Source organism: Camelina sativa, chromosome 19 (genome assembly GCF_030686135.1).
Source record: "Camelina sativa cultivar CO46 ecotype springtype chromosome 19, ASM3068613v1".
NCBI classification, from domain to species: domain Eukaryota; kingdom Viridiplantae; phylum Streptophyta; class Magnoliopsida; order Brassicales; family Brassicaceae; genus Camelina; species Camelina sativa.
Window position 1 is genome coordinate 5,333,571 of NC_141898.1, and position 16,200 is coordinate 5,349,770.

Consider the following 16,200-nt stretch of genomic DNA (forward strand, 5'->3'; position numbering starts at 1 on the left):
TAAATTTAGTTGAAGTTTTAGGAAAAAAATCAAATTGACCCTGATAAAATAGCAAAATTGACCCCTATAAAAAAAATTAATAACACAATTGACCTTTTAAATTATATTTTGACCCTGATATAATTTTGTATTGCTACTTTGAAACTATACATAAACCATGAGTCTATACAACACAGTTAATAAGAGGAGGTAAGTTGTTTAGTATAAGGGAGGCTTTTAAGTTTCCTCCAAAATACTTTTAAGATGGCCATATAATCCTCAAACCATTAAGATGTGATGTGAATTACCTAACTCCCAACACGAAGATTTGAGAATTTTTTTTTTCATGTTAGCTATTTATCATTGGTTGATTTCTTTTCTTTTTTTTTCTTTAAAATCTAAATCACGTGTAGGAAGCCGATCAAATGTTGGAAAGAAGATCGTAAGGCAATCTTTGTTTCAGTTGATTTATTAAATATTTGTTTGCCTATAAAACAGAGGAAGTTTTTCATCATCTTTTGTTCTTAGAACTAACCAATCTTTCATTCCTCTTATAAAAACAAAAGTTACCTGTCTCTTAACGGCAACAAAATAAGAAATTTTTTTAAATCTGTCTAGGTTTACTTAATCCATTTCTAGTTGTTCATCTCCAAAGGTATGCTTTCTAGGTTAAGCGTGTCACCAATTTCTTAACCAACAAGTTTCTGTTTTCTCAAAATAAAAATGTAATGAAATGTAGTATATGTTTAGAATCGTACAGTGTCGGCAGATATTTTTGATAGTCTTATTTAGAAATGACCCTTTCTCTATTTCTTTTTTCTTCTTAGCTTGTGATGGAGGCTCTCTTCTTGAGTTCTTCTTCCTCCTTCATTGCCGCATCAAACAAACTTACTAGATCGCACAACCCTTGTGACTGGTCTACATTGGTTAGGCAGAAGAAAAGGTTAGGCTTAACATGGTGTCGTGTAGGTGGTGGTGGTGACGGTGGGAAAGACAGTAACGCAGAGAGGCCTATTCGGGTTTCTTCGCTTTTGAAAGACAGAGGTCAAGTACTGATTAGGGAACCGAGTCCGCCAGCTATGGATGCTGAGACATTAGTTCTGTCTCCAAACGGGAACGGGAGAACCATCGAGATCAATGGTGTAAAGACTTTGATGCCTTTTAGTGGCGCTGCTATGGTGGGGATGAAAGAAGGACTTGGCATAATCAGTTTCCTCCAAGGGAAGAAGTTTCTAATCACTGGTTCTACCGGTTTCTTAGCTAAAGGTAATAAAGAACTACATGTATGGTTTATTATATTTCGCAACTCTCTGTCTCTAATTCATTTCTCTTTCGATGTCTCCTCTAGTGCTTATTGAGAAAGTCTTGAGAATGGCTCCAGATGTCAGCAAGATATATCTCTTGATTAAAGCTAAAAACAAAGAAGCTGCGATAGAGCGGCTAAAGAACGAGGTAAGTCCTATTCATTTTGATTCTTTGTTAGTCAAGTTATGTACCTTGTAATGTTCATGACTCTGACCAAGGGGATCGCTCCTTTTACAGGTGTTAGATGCAGAGCTTTTTAATACTCTAAGAGAGACTCACGGAGCATCGTACATGTCTTTCATGTTAACAAAACTCATCCCTGTGACGGGAAACATTTGCGATTCAAACATTGGGTTGCAGGCAGATTCAGCTGAGGAGATTGCGAAAGAAGTTGATGTGATTATCAACTCTGCTGCTAATACAACCTTCAATGAAAGGTTGGAGCTTGCTTTTAGTTCTCTTGTTTAGTTATCTATATACATCTTGATTTACTAATCTTGTTGTCTTTGTGGCGGAGATTGAAGATACGATGTTGCTCTGGACATAAACACAAGAGGACCCGGTAACCTCATGGGATTCGCCAAGAAGTGCAAGAAACTCAAATTGTTCTTGCAAGTATCCACAGGTACGTGAATGTAACTAAACAGAGTTTTCCTGATAATTCAGTTTCTTCATTTGATGTATTAAAAAAAAAAATGTGTGCAGCTTATGTGAATGGACAAAGACAAGGAAGGATCATGGAGAAGCCATTCTCAATGGGAGACTGTATAGCAACTGAGAACTTCCTCGAAGGAAATAGAAAAGCATTAGATGTTGATAGAGAGATGAAGTTAGCTCTTGAAGCTGCTAGAAAAGGGACTCAAAATCAAGATGAGGCGCAGAAGCTGAAGGATCTCGGTCTAGAGAGGTATAAATAATCTCTAAATATTCATCTTAACTATTTTGCAACAACCTTAAACACACCAATTAATAAAACAGGGCAAGATCATATGGATGGCAAGACACTTATGTTTTCACCAAAGCAATGGGTGAGATGATGATCAATAGTACTCGAGGAGACGTACCTGTGGTTATCATAAGGCCTAGTGTCATCGAAAGCACTTACAAAGACCCTTTCCCTGGATGGATGGAAGGAAACAGGTGAAACTGTATTTTAATCTTCTGCATATATATATATATATATATATGTGTGTGTTAATGTATACGTGACTAAAACTGATTCTTCTTTAATTGTGTTATATGCTATTTAAAATTCAGGATGATGGATCCTATAGTTCTATGTTACGGGAAGGGACAACTCACGGGGTTTCTGGTTGATCCAAAAGGAGTTCTAGATGTGGTTCCTGCTGATATGGTTGTTAATGCGACATTAGCTGCCATAGCAAAGCACGGGATGGCAACGACGGATCCGGAACCTGACATAAACGTGTATCAGATCGCTTCTTCGGCCATAAATCCGCTGGTTTTCGAAGACTTAGCTGAGCTTCTTTATAACCACTACAAATCATCCCCGTGCATGGACTCCAAAGGTGATCCTATCATGGTGCGTTTGATGAAACTTTTCAATTCCGTTGATGATTTCTCGGATCATTTGTGGAGAGATGCTCAAGAACGGAGTGGGTTGATGAGTGGTATGAGCTCAGCGGATAGTAAGATGATGCAGAAGCTAAAGTTTATATGCAAGAAATCAGTTGAACAAGCCAAACACCTTGCCACTATTTATGAGCCATACACTTTTTATGGTGGAAGGTAAGACAGAACTCATATATGTATTCTAATTCTTAAAGTAAACCGGCAAAGTTAATTCATGTTTTGTTTTGGTTTCTTTTACAGATTTGATAACAGCAATACAGAGAGATTAATGGAGAAGACGTCAGAGGACGAGAAGAGAGAGTTTGGATTTGATGTTGGAAGCATTAACTGGAAAGACTACATTACAAACGTTCACATTCCCGGTTTAAGAAGACATGTCTTGAAAGGAAGAGCTTAAATTCATATCTCACTAAATCAGACCAAACAAAATCAATCCTTTATCTTTCTTTTTTTTCTTCATTCCGTGTAATCGTGTATTGTGTTTAATATATATCACTTTGATTTGTAATAATTTGAAGATAAAGTCAGTGTTGTTCTCTACAAGTTTGCCCGAAATCTACTTATGTTCGATCCAACTATCCAAGACAAGTTAAAAGTTACAACTTGTAAAGATCTTACAAGTCTTTTAGTGTAAACGTTACTTTAAACAAATTTTAGTGTAAACGTTACTTTAAACAAAACTATTAAATGTTTGAGGTTTATGAAGTCCGTAACATAAAACAATTAACGAATAAACGTAATTTTATCAATTAAATACCTTTATCGATTGTCCTATAAAACATCTATTGTTTCTTTTCACCTATCTTACATCTAAAACTTGACAACAACAACAACAACAAAAAAATCTTACATCCAAAACTAAAAGCAAAAAATGGCAAAGTCTCTTCTCATGGTAATGCTTGTATCTATAGTAATGTTTTACATGGTAAATCCAATTTTTTCCCAGGAAATCGATCCATATTCAGAAGAGGTACCACAAGATGTGGCCATGTCTCCAACAGATTTTGAATTTTACGTTGAATCTCCCGATGAAGCTCCATTCGAAGAAGTTGAGTCACCCGCAATGAAATATGACACGGAGCTTATTCACCATTATTCGCACAAACAACTCGTTTTTCTTCAGGCTTGCGTGGAAAAGCCGAGCTCAAAATGCAGTGATATGATTTTCAAAAACATGATAGATGAGACGACGTCAACGCCAATTACAGATGAATGTTGTCGTGATATATTGAAGATTGGCAAAGATTGCCATCTTGGAATTGTTAAGCTTATGTTCTCCACATATGAGTACAAAGATATTGCATCTAAGGCTATTCCAAGAAGCAAACAAACATGGAACGATTGTGTCCATAGAGTTGGGAGCAATATTGGTGCTCCAGTCTCTTTGGAGTAATAAACTAATACTCACTCATGTTGATGTATCTATTTTGTAATATGAATGTTACCAATTTATTTTTTGGTAGTCAAGAAGCAAGAACCATAAAATATATTTTACGTTTTTATCCATCATTCGAATTAGTCCAACATATATACTAACAATGCATATGCAACATAATTTATGGATCTAATCCGATAAGAAATTTAAATCATATATGGACTTCTCGAAGATGGATTCCAAAATAATACCCTCACTCAAATTTGTATTGTTATTCTTAAATATTTTTAGTGGATATTGATATGGATATCCAAAATTACATGTTTAATTATAGAGGCTTAATTATTCTGACATAAAGATCTTGACCTCCGGCGACATAATTCCTCATATCCCTGAGCTCTCTAGTCCAAATCACACAACCTGACCCACCATTGCGGATATCCTTAATGGCGAACCCGGTACAGTTACAATCCTTTAAACACCTCTCCTCGCATTCTTTCAACCCAATTCTCTTGTCCACGATTGCTGTGCTTGTATCCGGCAGCTTCATCATCTTCATTCCAAGAAAACCATCTCCGTGGCAGTTCAATCGTGACTTCCTCACACATCCATCGAATGTATCACCCAAAGCCCAAGCCGTCATATTCTTTGGAACGAATCCTCTGATACAGTTACACTTCGGTGACGAATTTATGTCACAATGACTGGTAGGACCACAAATTTGGTACAGATCGCATTCGTCTTTAGGTAAAATCCAAATCAAATTCCATTCCAGTGATGTCGAATCCCATCTGGACATCTGTAATAACCCTTCGGAACTCAGTGTAACTCTCGAGTGGAGGGTTTGGTTAGTGACTTTGAAACTGTAAGCAACTTCCTCTCTGTTCTCTAAGAAGTTGTTAACAACGTCATAGTAGCTCCACTTTTGCATGGTTGGTATACCACTAAACCCGACTCCGTTCCACGGTCCGGATCGGTATAATAGAAACTCTTTCTTGTAAAGATATAACTCAGGTAGCCCTTTAGTTTCTAGTTTGAACGTGAAGCCACCGCTTGAGGGATCATAAAGGCTTCTCCAAGAACTGAGGAAACTCTCGTGTCCTGTTTTGAGATTCCGACCAATTTTCATCTCCGGGAGCAGAGTATTCACCGGGTAATCAAAGCTCTGCCACAAGAAACGATTTTGATATTTGCTTTGGGAGTCTCTAAGCACGAAGTTGCCGTTAGCGAGAAGCTCTGCCACCACTGGAGATCTCACCGTTCTTGTTAGATTCGTTGACCAGACAGGAGCATCGGAATGATCAAGGAGGACGAGGTTATCGTAAGAGATCTTTAATGTTCCAGTGGATTTGGAAAGAGGATTGTTTCTGTTGGCAACCCATACATAAGCTCTAGCAGAAGTTGACTTGTACCAAATCCCAAGATACCAACGATCAGCATTTCGAGAGCTTGTTGTTGTGGTTTTAAAGAAACCAAGCTCGAAGACATCACCGGGAGAGACAATGGTTCGGTTGCTTGAGATTGTCAGAGTTTCTGTAGATGACAAAATATTGATCGAGAACACATGAGGAAACAGAGCTAAGACAACGAACAAGAAGAAGAAAGTGTAAGAGTTTGGTAATGCGCCTCTCATCTCTCTCTTCACCACTTTGTTTCCTTTGCTCTTCTTCTTTTCTTTATCCCTTTACTTTATATATAGATTTCTTCACACGTTGGTTTTCAAATTTGAAAAATTTGGTGAGCTAAACATTATAGTCAGCAGACATGACAAATGTAATTTTCCACGTTCTTTGACTTTTCAGCACTTCATTAATTGAGTCCAACAAACTATTGCCATTAGTCGATAACTTTGGCATGTGAAATTTTATTTTCTCATGGAACATAACATATGCTATTGAACAAGTATATTTATTCATCCATGATCCTCGTCCCAAGAAAGTCATGCTATGGATGCATACTTTAGTTTTGATACGTTTGATGTGTTTTTTTTTAGTCTTCTAGATTATGGGTGGCCATGCAAACATATTGTTCTTTTTGAAATAAATAATGGAAATTAAATATAACGGGAGTGTCCCCATCCAAACCCGAACTACTTTCCGTACTATGTGGAATAGCCAAATAATTTTGCCATTCAAAATTTATAGTGATGAACAGAGTCAAATGCTCTTCGAGAGATGTCATGACGTAAAAGATTGCAACGATGCCAATATATAATTAAAAAGAGGCCAAATCATAACGGCGCTTACTCAAAAGTTATATTATTGTGGATCTTGCGTTAAACCCATATCACTTGCATGGACTATTGGCCCTTTGGAAAAAGAAAAAAAAAACTCTATTAACTCGAGATAGCATGTTTATATGCACAAATCTAAAAGGTCAATGTTTTACGAGAGGAAACAAATCAGAATTCATATAACAGTTATGCCTTCCGTTCCATGATTTAAATCTTGCTACAAATTTGTTATTTTTATCACATAAATCATATCCTCCGAAAACTTACTTATAGCAAATAATTAAGTTAGTAAGATTCACAATTAACTTTGGTAGACCACGTTTCATATGGATCACAGATGCACAAAACATATTAACCCACAAACTAAAAGTTCACATTATTCGTATATAACAACGTTATATCGCTCACAAATTTACGAACTGAAACTTCAAACTTTGTGGTACATTATTATATATCCATCTCCTAGTAATGGCCAAAACTATATCAAAATTAGTTCCATTCTTATTGCTTGTCACGTTATACTTATCGACACTAGGATTTATAAGAAGTCAAACCTTCTCAAAAATCTTATCACCATCTTCATTAGGCCTAAACCAAGAGAAGCTAACCCATCTTCACTTTTACTTCCATGACATGTACGGTCGCAACCCAACAGCAGTGAAAGTAGCCGAAGCCGCCCAAACAAACACATCTAAAACATATTTTGGCTCCGTGTTCGTAATGGACGATCCCTTAACACTTCTTCCCGATGTAAACTCGAAGAGAATAGGGTATGCGCAAGGCATGACCGTATCCGCATCTCAGAACGAATTAGGATTATTGATGATTTTCCATTTTGTGTTCACGGAAGGAGAATACAACGGAAGCACGATTAGCATTCTTGGACGCAACCTAGTGTTTTCGGATATCAGAGAAATGCCTGTGGTCGGAGGCAGCGGCGTGTTTCGATTCGCTAGAGGATATGCTGAAGGAAAGACTCATTCGTTAGATGCTAAGACAGGAAATGCTGTTCTTGAATACAATGTATTTGTCTTGCATCCATGATTAGTATACAAAGAACATTTAAAAGCTAAAAGATTATATGCCATTTTTGGTTCAATGTACCTTTTTAAAAATATTAAAATGATATAATCTTCTATAATTTTTTTCCCCTTCACATTCTTAAATAATTTATATTGTCCAAAAAAAACAATTAAAAACAATAATTTCTATCTCAAATTGTTGGTGCGGGAATTGGCACTTCCAACATATCGGTCTAAACCGAAAGGCAAACTGGTCATCTAACCCGGTAAATTAGCCCAACATCACGTTCAGCCTTCAAACTAAGATCCAACAAGATCATAAATCCCAATCCAAGAACGAACAGCCGACTTCCCAAGTCATCCTACGGCCGACCTAGCGGAAAAGAAGAAACTTTCCTAATCGTATTCCAATCTACTAGGAAAATAGACATATTTTGTAATCTAGAAAAGCATATAAATAAAGGGGTGTCCCCCTCCTTGTAATCCATCAAGCAATTAATACAATAGATCTAATTTTTCATTGTTTTTGAGCAAAACTCTAGCTTGTTTTCCAAGAGATTTCAATTTTCTTTATTCTTTAGCTTTGATTCGATTTTTGAGACAGAGTTCTTAAGTGAATTTGTTTCTCCCTTCAAACAAATTCATTGTGAGAAACCTAGTTTCTACACAAATCAAGCGTCTTCTCATGAGGACTCTCGTCATCTGTAATCAGCTCTAAGATGGCGTCAGCGTAATCACAACTAGCCATTGTGTAAACAAACATTGTGAACATCTCGTTGGCTTCTTTCAAGAAGTCGCGGAGAAAAGGTTGTAGCTTTACCAAGCGATGATCCATCCCATGACTTTGCGCCATAGATCTTCCCTTGTCGTTGAACCTGCTTTTTGCGAGCTCCGAAACCTTTTTAGTGTGGAGAAGTTTTCTTCTCTTCGATTATATATAACGTTACAGTAATAGGAAATATCTATCTGGATTTGGTATATCCACTGTAAAGGTTTTTTTTTTTTGTTTTTTTATAGGACTGTAAAGGATTTGCTCCACATCAAACCAGCTTCACCAACAACATCAATATTACTGGTCATCCATATCACCATCTTTGATGTACTAAATGTTTCCATCTACCATTGATGGAGTCATCATATCCCTATAATAACCATCCTCCATTGGCGGAGAGAAACGTTTAAATATCTCCTTATCAAAAAAATCAAAATTGGCTTATCAAAAATATCAAAGCTGACAAAAAATTCATCATATCCTTTGTCACATGAAAAACTTTGGATATATCGACTTCTTCTAAGTTAGAATGAGCAGCCTTTGGGCTAAGTGCACTCTAAAACTCTTTCGGTGTTGCAGAAACGTCGAGGTTGATGCTTACTGGGAAAAACCTGTATAATCTTTGAGAGCTGTAAACATTGCTGCAGCTTTGCAGCAGAAGCTGTAAGGTTAAAAAAGAATGTTCCGCTGTCGGGGTTTGAACCCGGAACTCATCTAGATGAACAAGATTATTATCCGTTTCATCCAATTTGTGTTTAAACCAATGTGCTACAGCGGATATACATATATATATATATATATATATATTAATTTGTGCTACAAGTTTTTACGAGTTTGTAAAGTTTATGAACTCCAAAACTAGAAGTGTCCATTGGAAGTAACAAGTTGATTGAATATGAACCCATACATTTCAAGCATATGAATAACCTATGATTAAACCATGCATCAGAAAGATGTGAAGAAGACTCTAAACAGTATGTAAGAGTGTCTTCTTCTGAACTATGTCATGTAATTTTTATTATTCTGAACTACAACGTTAGCAGTCTGTTAGTGTGTCTTCTTCTCCTAAATATCCCCAAATTAGATGGCTCTTTAATTTGGTTTTTGTGGGAATCAGCCAGAATGAAAAAGACTCTTTAACCTGCATTAGTGTTTAAGTTCTGTGAGAAATGTACATACAGTATGTGCTATTAAGTTAAGAGTCCAACTATGGTTGTCAGAAATCACCATAAAATATTTGTGAAGCTCCTAATTACCATAAAACAGAAAAGCATTAGCATATTCTCGTGGCTGGAAGACACACTGCTGGCATGTTGTTTAACTCAATATCCGAAAACGCCAGAGTAGAGAAATATATATATATATATATATATATATATATATGTATGCAAGAGAAAAAAAATTCTTGAGAGCCTGCCCAAAGGGAGAAGTACTATATATGCCCAGTGATCTCAAAACACACAAAAAAAATTCTCAAAAAAGATTCTATAGTTTCTAAAGAATTTGAAAGTCAGAGAAAGAGATCATCATTCTACAGATTCTTGGTTGAGTTCAAAGTCTCTTGTAGCAGCGACCTGACGTCCATTGACTCCAGCTCCTCGTCCTCGACCATGAAGAATCTACTGTGAACATCTTTGAGCAATTTTAAAACATTTGCCAAACCACCATCATTTATACCCTCGTCTGTCTTCTCCTCAGAGTAAGAATTTGACTTTTGGCCACTGACTCTGAAATATTGGTACTTACTAATCTCTATTAGGTTATCCTTGTGGCGACCTGACCAAATATCACGCCTATCATCAACAATCACCGCCCCACGCTCCTCAGTCAAAACCAAATCAAGCGTCTTCTCATGAGGACTGTCGTCATTTGTAATCACTCTATTACCAAAATAAAGTTTATTCGGATCAATCAGCTCCAACATGGCTTTAGTGTAACTGCGACTACCCATTGTGTAAACAATCATTGTGAACATCTCGTTGGCTTCTATCAAGAAGAAGCGGAGAAAAGGTCGTAACTTTACCAAAGCGATGATCCAAGGGATCTCCCATGACTTTGATTTGCCATAGATGTTCCCTCGTTGTTGAACCCGCTACTTTTGAGTTAGATACATCTCTGCTTTGGAGAGCTGTGAAACTTTTTTAGTGTGGAGAAGCGTGTGGTCCAAGTCAAGAACAAGGTGAAGCTTCTTCTCCTTGAGACAAGATATTGTTTCAAAGGATTTGTTTAACGCCACAGCTTTGTGGCTCACCTGGAAACCTTCGCGAATATAATTGAATGCTCGGACTTGGCTTTTGTGCACTGTTGATTTGCAGCGCATGCAGATTCCATGATAAACGTACAGGTGTTCACATCTACTAGAAGAGGTTAACGGCGACGAAGAGGAGGTTAACTGTTACTAGTGGAAAATGAGATGAGGGTGTGTTGTGGTTTGTATCCGGTTTATTCACTCTGGCCGATTTAATCCGATTCATTGGTTTGGATTGAATTTTAATTTTTTACTCCGGTATTCATAATGAGACCGACATTGCTATTGACGTACCAGGAATTATGGGCCATAATGGGTATACAGGCCCAATTGTAATGACAAATCCACACGTGTCGATCCCTTTCATCGGTTTCCTCCACACGGCGATCGTTCGTCGTTGAACTACCAATAGTCCAATACCATCAATTCCCCGACGACGAGCGAAGCCGAGGACTGTTTGTAATAAAAAAAACTCGAGCAACTACGTTTCTGTCTGAATCGAACTTTTATCACTGTGTTTAGATTCATTTCCACCTGGGTATTCGCAGGTAACAACACTCTTGTTCATCACATCTTCCATTTTCCTGATTTCCATACGAGGTCTTAATGCGTAATCTCCGGTTTCCTCTTTATCTTTCGTATGTAATTCCTTATATTGGGTACAATAATCTTGCTAATTGCATGAAATTGTTGGCCGATTTGCTGTGTTGGTAATTTACAATAAGAACTTAGGCTGCTGCGATCATGTATTGAGCTTAACCAAACATTGCAATTTTGATTTCAACTTCAGCAATGCAGGCATGAAAGAAAAGAACTCCACTACCGCTTCTACACTTGGACGGATTTTAGCTACTTGTTCTAAACAGGTTTTGTTCGAGTCTCATTGGTTTCATAACGAATCTTTTCTAGTTGCTATGTACGTCATGAATATCAAAGAATGAGTTTGTAGGAGAGATTAGAGTTATATTATGTCAATTTTGAAGCATTAATTTGAAGATCCAATCCTTGTTATTGACTAAACGTGCATTTGTCACAGGCTAAAGACTACGGGAGTTGTGTTGCATCTAAAGTTCATGAAGTTGAAAGAGATATATGCCTGAAAGAGTTTCTTGCACTAAAGAGTTGTATGCAGCATACGGTATAAATGATCTTTTATTGCAAGAGACTTGTCTTTGTCATTGTATCCTCATCATTTTAAACTAATCGGTTCTACTTTCATGTTTTGTTTTTTTTTCTTACTTACAGATCCGGGGGAAGCCTTGAATCGCAATTATAGTTTTTCTCCTTCTCATTAGGGGCATTTTATCAGTTCTGCTGGGAGTTTTAACATGTATGCCTTTTTTACATTTTTTTTTATTGTGAAATAACATGTACGCCTGTGATATGTTTTTTTTTTGTAAAACTTTAAGTGACTCAGTCCCATCTATTTCAGAACAATTCATTTTGGACTACAGTTTGGTTCCTTTGAGAAATTTTGGAAGTTTGAAAAGTTAGAATATGTCTAGCAGGATTTCAAGTTCACAGGCAAGTGTTGGTTCTGGTGCTTTATCACATGTCTATATACATCATCCATCCCTACGTTGCAATATTCCTGAATCCAGGGGGTTGTTCTATGATGATGCCAACAGATTGCTAATCTCTACCACATCTGATCAGGTGTGTTTTTCTTTTCCTTTGAAATGGTTTAGCCTGATGATCAATATCCTTGCCTGATTTCCTATTGTTTCTTATAGGTTTTTTCATGGCAAACATCCCCCTTTGACCCAGAAGTATCTCCTTCAATTGATTCTATAAGTGAGGGACCTATCCTGTCAATCAGATTCTCTCTTGATAAAAAAGTGATAGCTATCCAAAGATCCGACTGTGAAATACAGTTGTTTAATCGAGAGACCAAGCAGATACTTAACCACAAATGCAAGGTAGGATCAGAGAGCATTCTCGGATTCTTTTGGAGTGACTCTCCATTATGTGATCTTGCAATTGTAAAGACCAGGTAAACTCGCTTTGTTTTCTGCATATTTTTACTACTGAGAACTGTTTCCATTGCCTGCAACCTTTGCAGGTGAATTTTAAAGACTGATTCGTTGTAGTTGATAACTAAAATACTTGTTTAAACGGGAGTCTATTAGCTTGTAAGCCTGTATATTGGAATAATTGTATCCATTAACTTGGATTTCTAAGGCAAATAGCACTTTCAGAATCTGGTTATTGAGTCTTTACATTCTTTTCTCAATAGAGCAACCTATACATAGTTGTTTCTGTCTTCAGTTCTTCTGTTTTGGGATATATAATATATATTTAACATTTCGCATATCATTTGTCTTTCTCTTATTTTTCTCCCCTCTTTTGTCTCAGTGGTATGGACTTGTTTGCTTGTGACTCTATGTTGAATTCACTACGTTTGGTGGAAACCAAAAAAGCGAATGTGAATTGGTACATCTATACACATGAAACTCGATTGGTTCTTCTTGCGTCAGGACTGCAATGCAAGATATTTAATGGATTCCAGGTAAACCCCCTTGAAAAAGTAAAAAATAAAATAAATGAATTTTGTTATGTGAAAGAGCTTTTCCAACTGCGTTCACCTATAAGTTGCATACGGTAATTAGCTGAACAAGTTATTGAATGTTTTTTTTCCAAACAATTGTGGTTGCCTGGTTGGAGCTCTAAAATTTGATCCACTTTTCCAGCTTTCCTCTGCAGGAGTTGTCCGTTTACCGAGATTTGAGATGACCATGGCTAGATCTGAATCAAATAGTAAACCTATTCTCTCTGCTGGAGATCTCCACTTAGTCACTGTGTAGGATTCTTATCTGTGTTTCTCTTTTCCTCGTATGTTTTATCATTTATCGCACTACATACCTGGAGAGTAAATCTGTATCATTTTCTTTCAGCTATGGCCGAATATATTGCTTACAAGTGGACGTGGAGGCAATGCTACTGCATCTATACAGGTTTTACCGAGATGCAGTTGTTCAACAAGTAAGTTTCCTTTTCCTCAGTTACTGGTATCTGGTTACTTCACTAGCTTATGCACTGAACATGTTGTAGACTTGTCTGAATAATGACCTTGTGTCTATGTATTAAAAATTACTCCTTGAGTTGACTTACAAAATTTAAGTTGAAAGTTAATGGGTAAATCACTGCACATTAGTTACTCTAATTGGAACTGCAAGATGAGCGTAACCTATACATAATTTAACCTTACTATTATTGTTTCTTTAGTTATGTTGCTAAATTTGGCATTACAAAACAACTTATCATGGTTTCTGTACATAATATCATTTTTAAAGGTCTGCTCTTTCTTTGTTCATTCCATGGGTTCTTATTTACAGGGTTCTTTACCGATGTACTCAAGCAAATTGTCGGTGAATGTGGTCGACAATTTATTGCTTGTGCACCAAATCGATGCAAAGGTCGTCATCATCTATGACTTATTTGCTGATTCTCGAGCTCCCGTATCTGCGCCTCTTCCTTTGCTATGGAGGGGTTACCAAGGCCCAGACACATCATCTCAAGCTGCTAACAAGGAAATTGAGAGCTCAGAATCATCTACAAGCAATGAAAACATAGTCATGTATGAAGATGGCTGGACCTTTCTGGTTCAAGACCTTATTCTGGATCAGACTAACAAGGTTCTATGGAAGATACATTTGGATCTCGAGGCAAGTTGGCTTTCTTTGGTTCGTCCAGATGGCAGTCAATTCTTAGATATTTCGCAAACGCTCAGTATCTAATATTATTTGCAGCAGGCGATTTCCGCTAGCAGCTCAGACAGGACGTCTCTTCTAGAATTCCTGCAGAGAAGGAAGTTGGAAGCAAATAAGGTCCCACACTTTCTGTTACTCTGTGTTTTAGATAGGAGTTTAGGTAAGCTTGATGAAACACCTGTTTGTAGCAGCATATAGTTGTGGAATAAAAGTTATAAAACATAGTGAAAAAGAGTGTGGTACGGTTTTTGCCAGCTAGAGAAGGTTATATACAAGTCTAACTTAGGAAAAACCTGGTGCGTGTTTCCATATTTAATGGTTTGCAGCGGTTCATGACTCTTTTTATATGATTATAGAGTCTCCAGGAAAGTTGGTTTCCGCTAAGTGTTCGGCGTCATTGAGTAGTAATCGTGGTTGGAGCTTTTGATGGTGTTGTACTGTTGGCAAATAATATTGTTGACTATGTTAATTCAGGCCAAACAACTGTGCTTGGGGATAGCAAGGGCTATTATTTTGGAACGTCGACCAGCAACTCAGGTTACTCAGGCAATCGATGTACTAGTCACATCATATTCCTACTCGGTTAAAGTCGGTACATACAAGGAAATAAAGAATGAACAGGCCACTGCATCTACTCCAACCGCTGGTGCATCTCCTGGTAAAACCGTTGAACCTGAAATATTGATTTAGGCATGAATACTCTAAAAGAATAACGATCTCTTAACACATCTTCTCCACTTATCAACCGTTGGATTCTGAAGAAAACGAAAGGCATAGGCCATCTGGAAGAAATATTGGTGAAGATGTTGAAATGAACCCATCGTCTGGTTCAAAGGAGAACATGTTTTGTGCTGATGAGGAGCAAGAATCTCAACTTTCGTCACCGGCAATTTCACCTGATGAGCTCTACAAGTTTGTATTTGCTTCTGTGGAGGAAATGATGGTTGAGGAATCAGAGTATCTAGTTGCTATCATCACAGAGTTTCTTCGCAGGTAAAATTAACTCTTTCTTCTTTCTGTTTGGGAGTCCAGACTAAAGAAACTTGGTTTTGCTTTAGATCTAGTTTCAGTTTCACGGTTTCATCAATTCCGCGTTTCTTACTTTGATTCCTTTGTTGCAGTATAAGTGCAGAAAAACTCAAAATGGACCTTAACATCTATGTGATGACCGTCAGGCTTTTAGCTTACAGTAAACGATTTACAGAACTGTCGCTATTCACCACAAGCAAGGTTTGTATTTTATCCTTCTTTTGTAAGCCATAAACCCTCTCATATTCTTAGAGCGTGGGCTACATTACATATCTCTGCAGATAATCGAACCATCAAAGGAAGTCGCGTTTCAACTTCTTGAGAGTGGTAGTCAAAATCTCCGGGTAAGGAAGCTTGGGCTTGATATGTTGAGACAGCTCTCATTGCACCATGATTACATCTCCTCCCTCGTGCAAGATGGATACTATCTTGAAGCTCTGCGATATGCGCAGAAGCATAAGGTACAATTTCCTAACAGATCAAATTACACATAAATAAGATGTGGTTGTGGGGGTCGTTTCGGTTTGGTTGATACTGTGTACGCAACTGCAGGTGACGAGTGTGCGATCGTCGCTGTTTCTAGAAGCAGCATTCGCGGCGAATGATCTGCAGCATCTGGCAGCAATATTGAGGGTCTTGTCGGAATTGATACCTAAGTTTAAAGAAACTTCAGAGTATTACACTTTCTATGGCCTTCTCAATGACACAAGTTCCTCAGTTGCTGTCTGAGAGAGAGCCATCTCTTACCACATTTGGTATTCAAGAAACCTCAATAATCTTATTTTGATTCGCCAACTGGATCTTAATAACGAAATGCTGTTGTTGATCATATCATTTTTATGTTCTGGTTCCTTGAGAAAAGTAATGATAACTCGCCAGTTTTCTTGTTACATTGTTTGATTAAAATTGATAATAAACCAAAATTAGATAAAGT

The 16,200-nt window shown here is 37.3% G+C and overlaps 3 protein-coding genes and 3 pseudogenes across 14 annotated transcripts; 4 read left to right on the forward strand and 2 right to left on the reverse strand.

Moving 5' to 3' along the window:
* Positions 1-502: 502 nt before the first annotated feature.
* LOC104764957 (fatty acyl-CoA reductase 2, chloroplastic-like) lies at positions 503-3,420 on the forward strand. Its single transcript, XM_087500619.1, has 9 exons — positions 503-634; positions 807-1,245; positions 1,328-1,431; positions 1,522-1,721; positions 1,809-1,909; positions 1,990-2,191; positions 2,263-2,424; positions 2,542-3,033; positions 3,118-3,420. Exons 2-9 carry the CDS (start codon positions 813-815, stop codon positions 3,272-3,274), a joined length of 1,851 nt encoding a protein of 616 aa, XP_087356745.1. The 5' UTR covers positions 503-634; positions 807-812; the 3' UTR covers positions 3,275-3,420.
* A 290-nt stretch (positions 3,421-3,710) lies between these two features.
* Positions 3,711-5,922, forward strand: LOC104764960 (protein DOWN-REGULATED IN DIF1 11 pseudogene; annotated as a pseudogene). Its single transcript, XR_015591443.1, has one exon. The product of XR_015591443.1 is annotated as a protein DOWN-REGULATED IN DIF1 11 pseudogene (transcript).
* LOC104764961 (S-locus-specific glycoprotein-like) lies at positions 4,490-5,885 on the reverse strand. The gene has a single exon (XM_087502752.1). The coding sequence runs from the start codon at positions 5,883-5,885 to the stop codon at positions 4,581-4,583; it is 1,305 nt and encodes a 434-aa protein (XP_087358878.1). The 3' UTR covers positions 4,490-4,580.
* Positions 5,923-6,897: 975 nt separating the features above from the next.
* LOC104767462 (dirigent protein 22 pseudogene) lies at positions 6,898-7,613 on the forward strand (annotated as a pseudogene).
* Positions 7,614-9,805: 2,192 nt separating this feature from the next.
* Positions 9,806-11,107, reverse strand: LOC104767463 (RNA polymerase II C-terminal domain phosphatase-like 5 pseudogene; annotated as a pseudogene).
* A 504-nt stretch (positions 11,108-11,611) lies between these two features.
* On the forward strand, positions 11,612-16,198 carry LOC104764962 (uncharacterized). Of its 11 annotated transcripts, none has more exons than XR_015591446.1 (14): positions 11,612-11,665; positions 11,773-11,857; positions 12,036-12,183; positions 12,261-12,520; positions 12,883-13,036; positions 13,218-13,327; positions 13,422-13,509; positions 13,863-14,192; positions 14,280-14,397; positions 14,712-14,895; positions 14,999-15,230; positions 15,359-15,467; positions 15,548-15,727; positions 15,819-16,198. XR_015591446.1 is itself a non-coding variant. In XM_010488581.2 (14 exons), coding segments are annotated over exons 2-14 (2,052 nt in total). In that variant the 5' UTR covers positions 11,612-11,665; positions 11,773-11,855; the 3' UTR covers positions 15,996-16,198. The 11 variants fall into 11 exon arrangements, 8 of the variants coding, with proteins under 8 accessions (XP_010486883.2, XP_087358889.1, XP_087358891.1 ...); XM_010488581.2 differs by having other exon boundaries at positions 14,277-14,354; XM_087502763.1 differs by having other exon boundaries at positions 14,280-14,354.
* Positions 16,199-16,200: the final 2 nt, after the last annotated feature.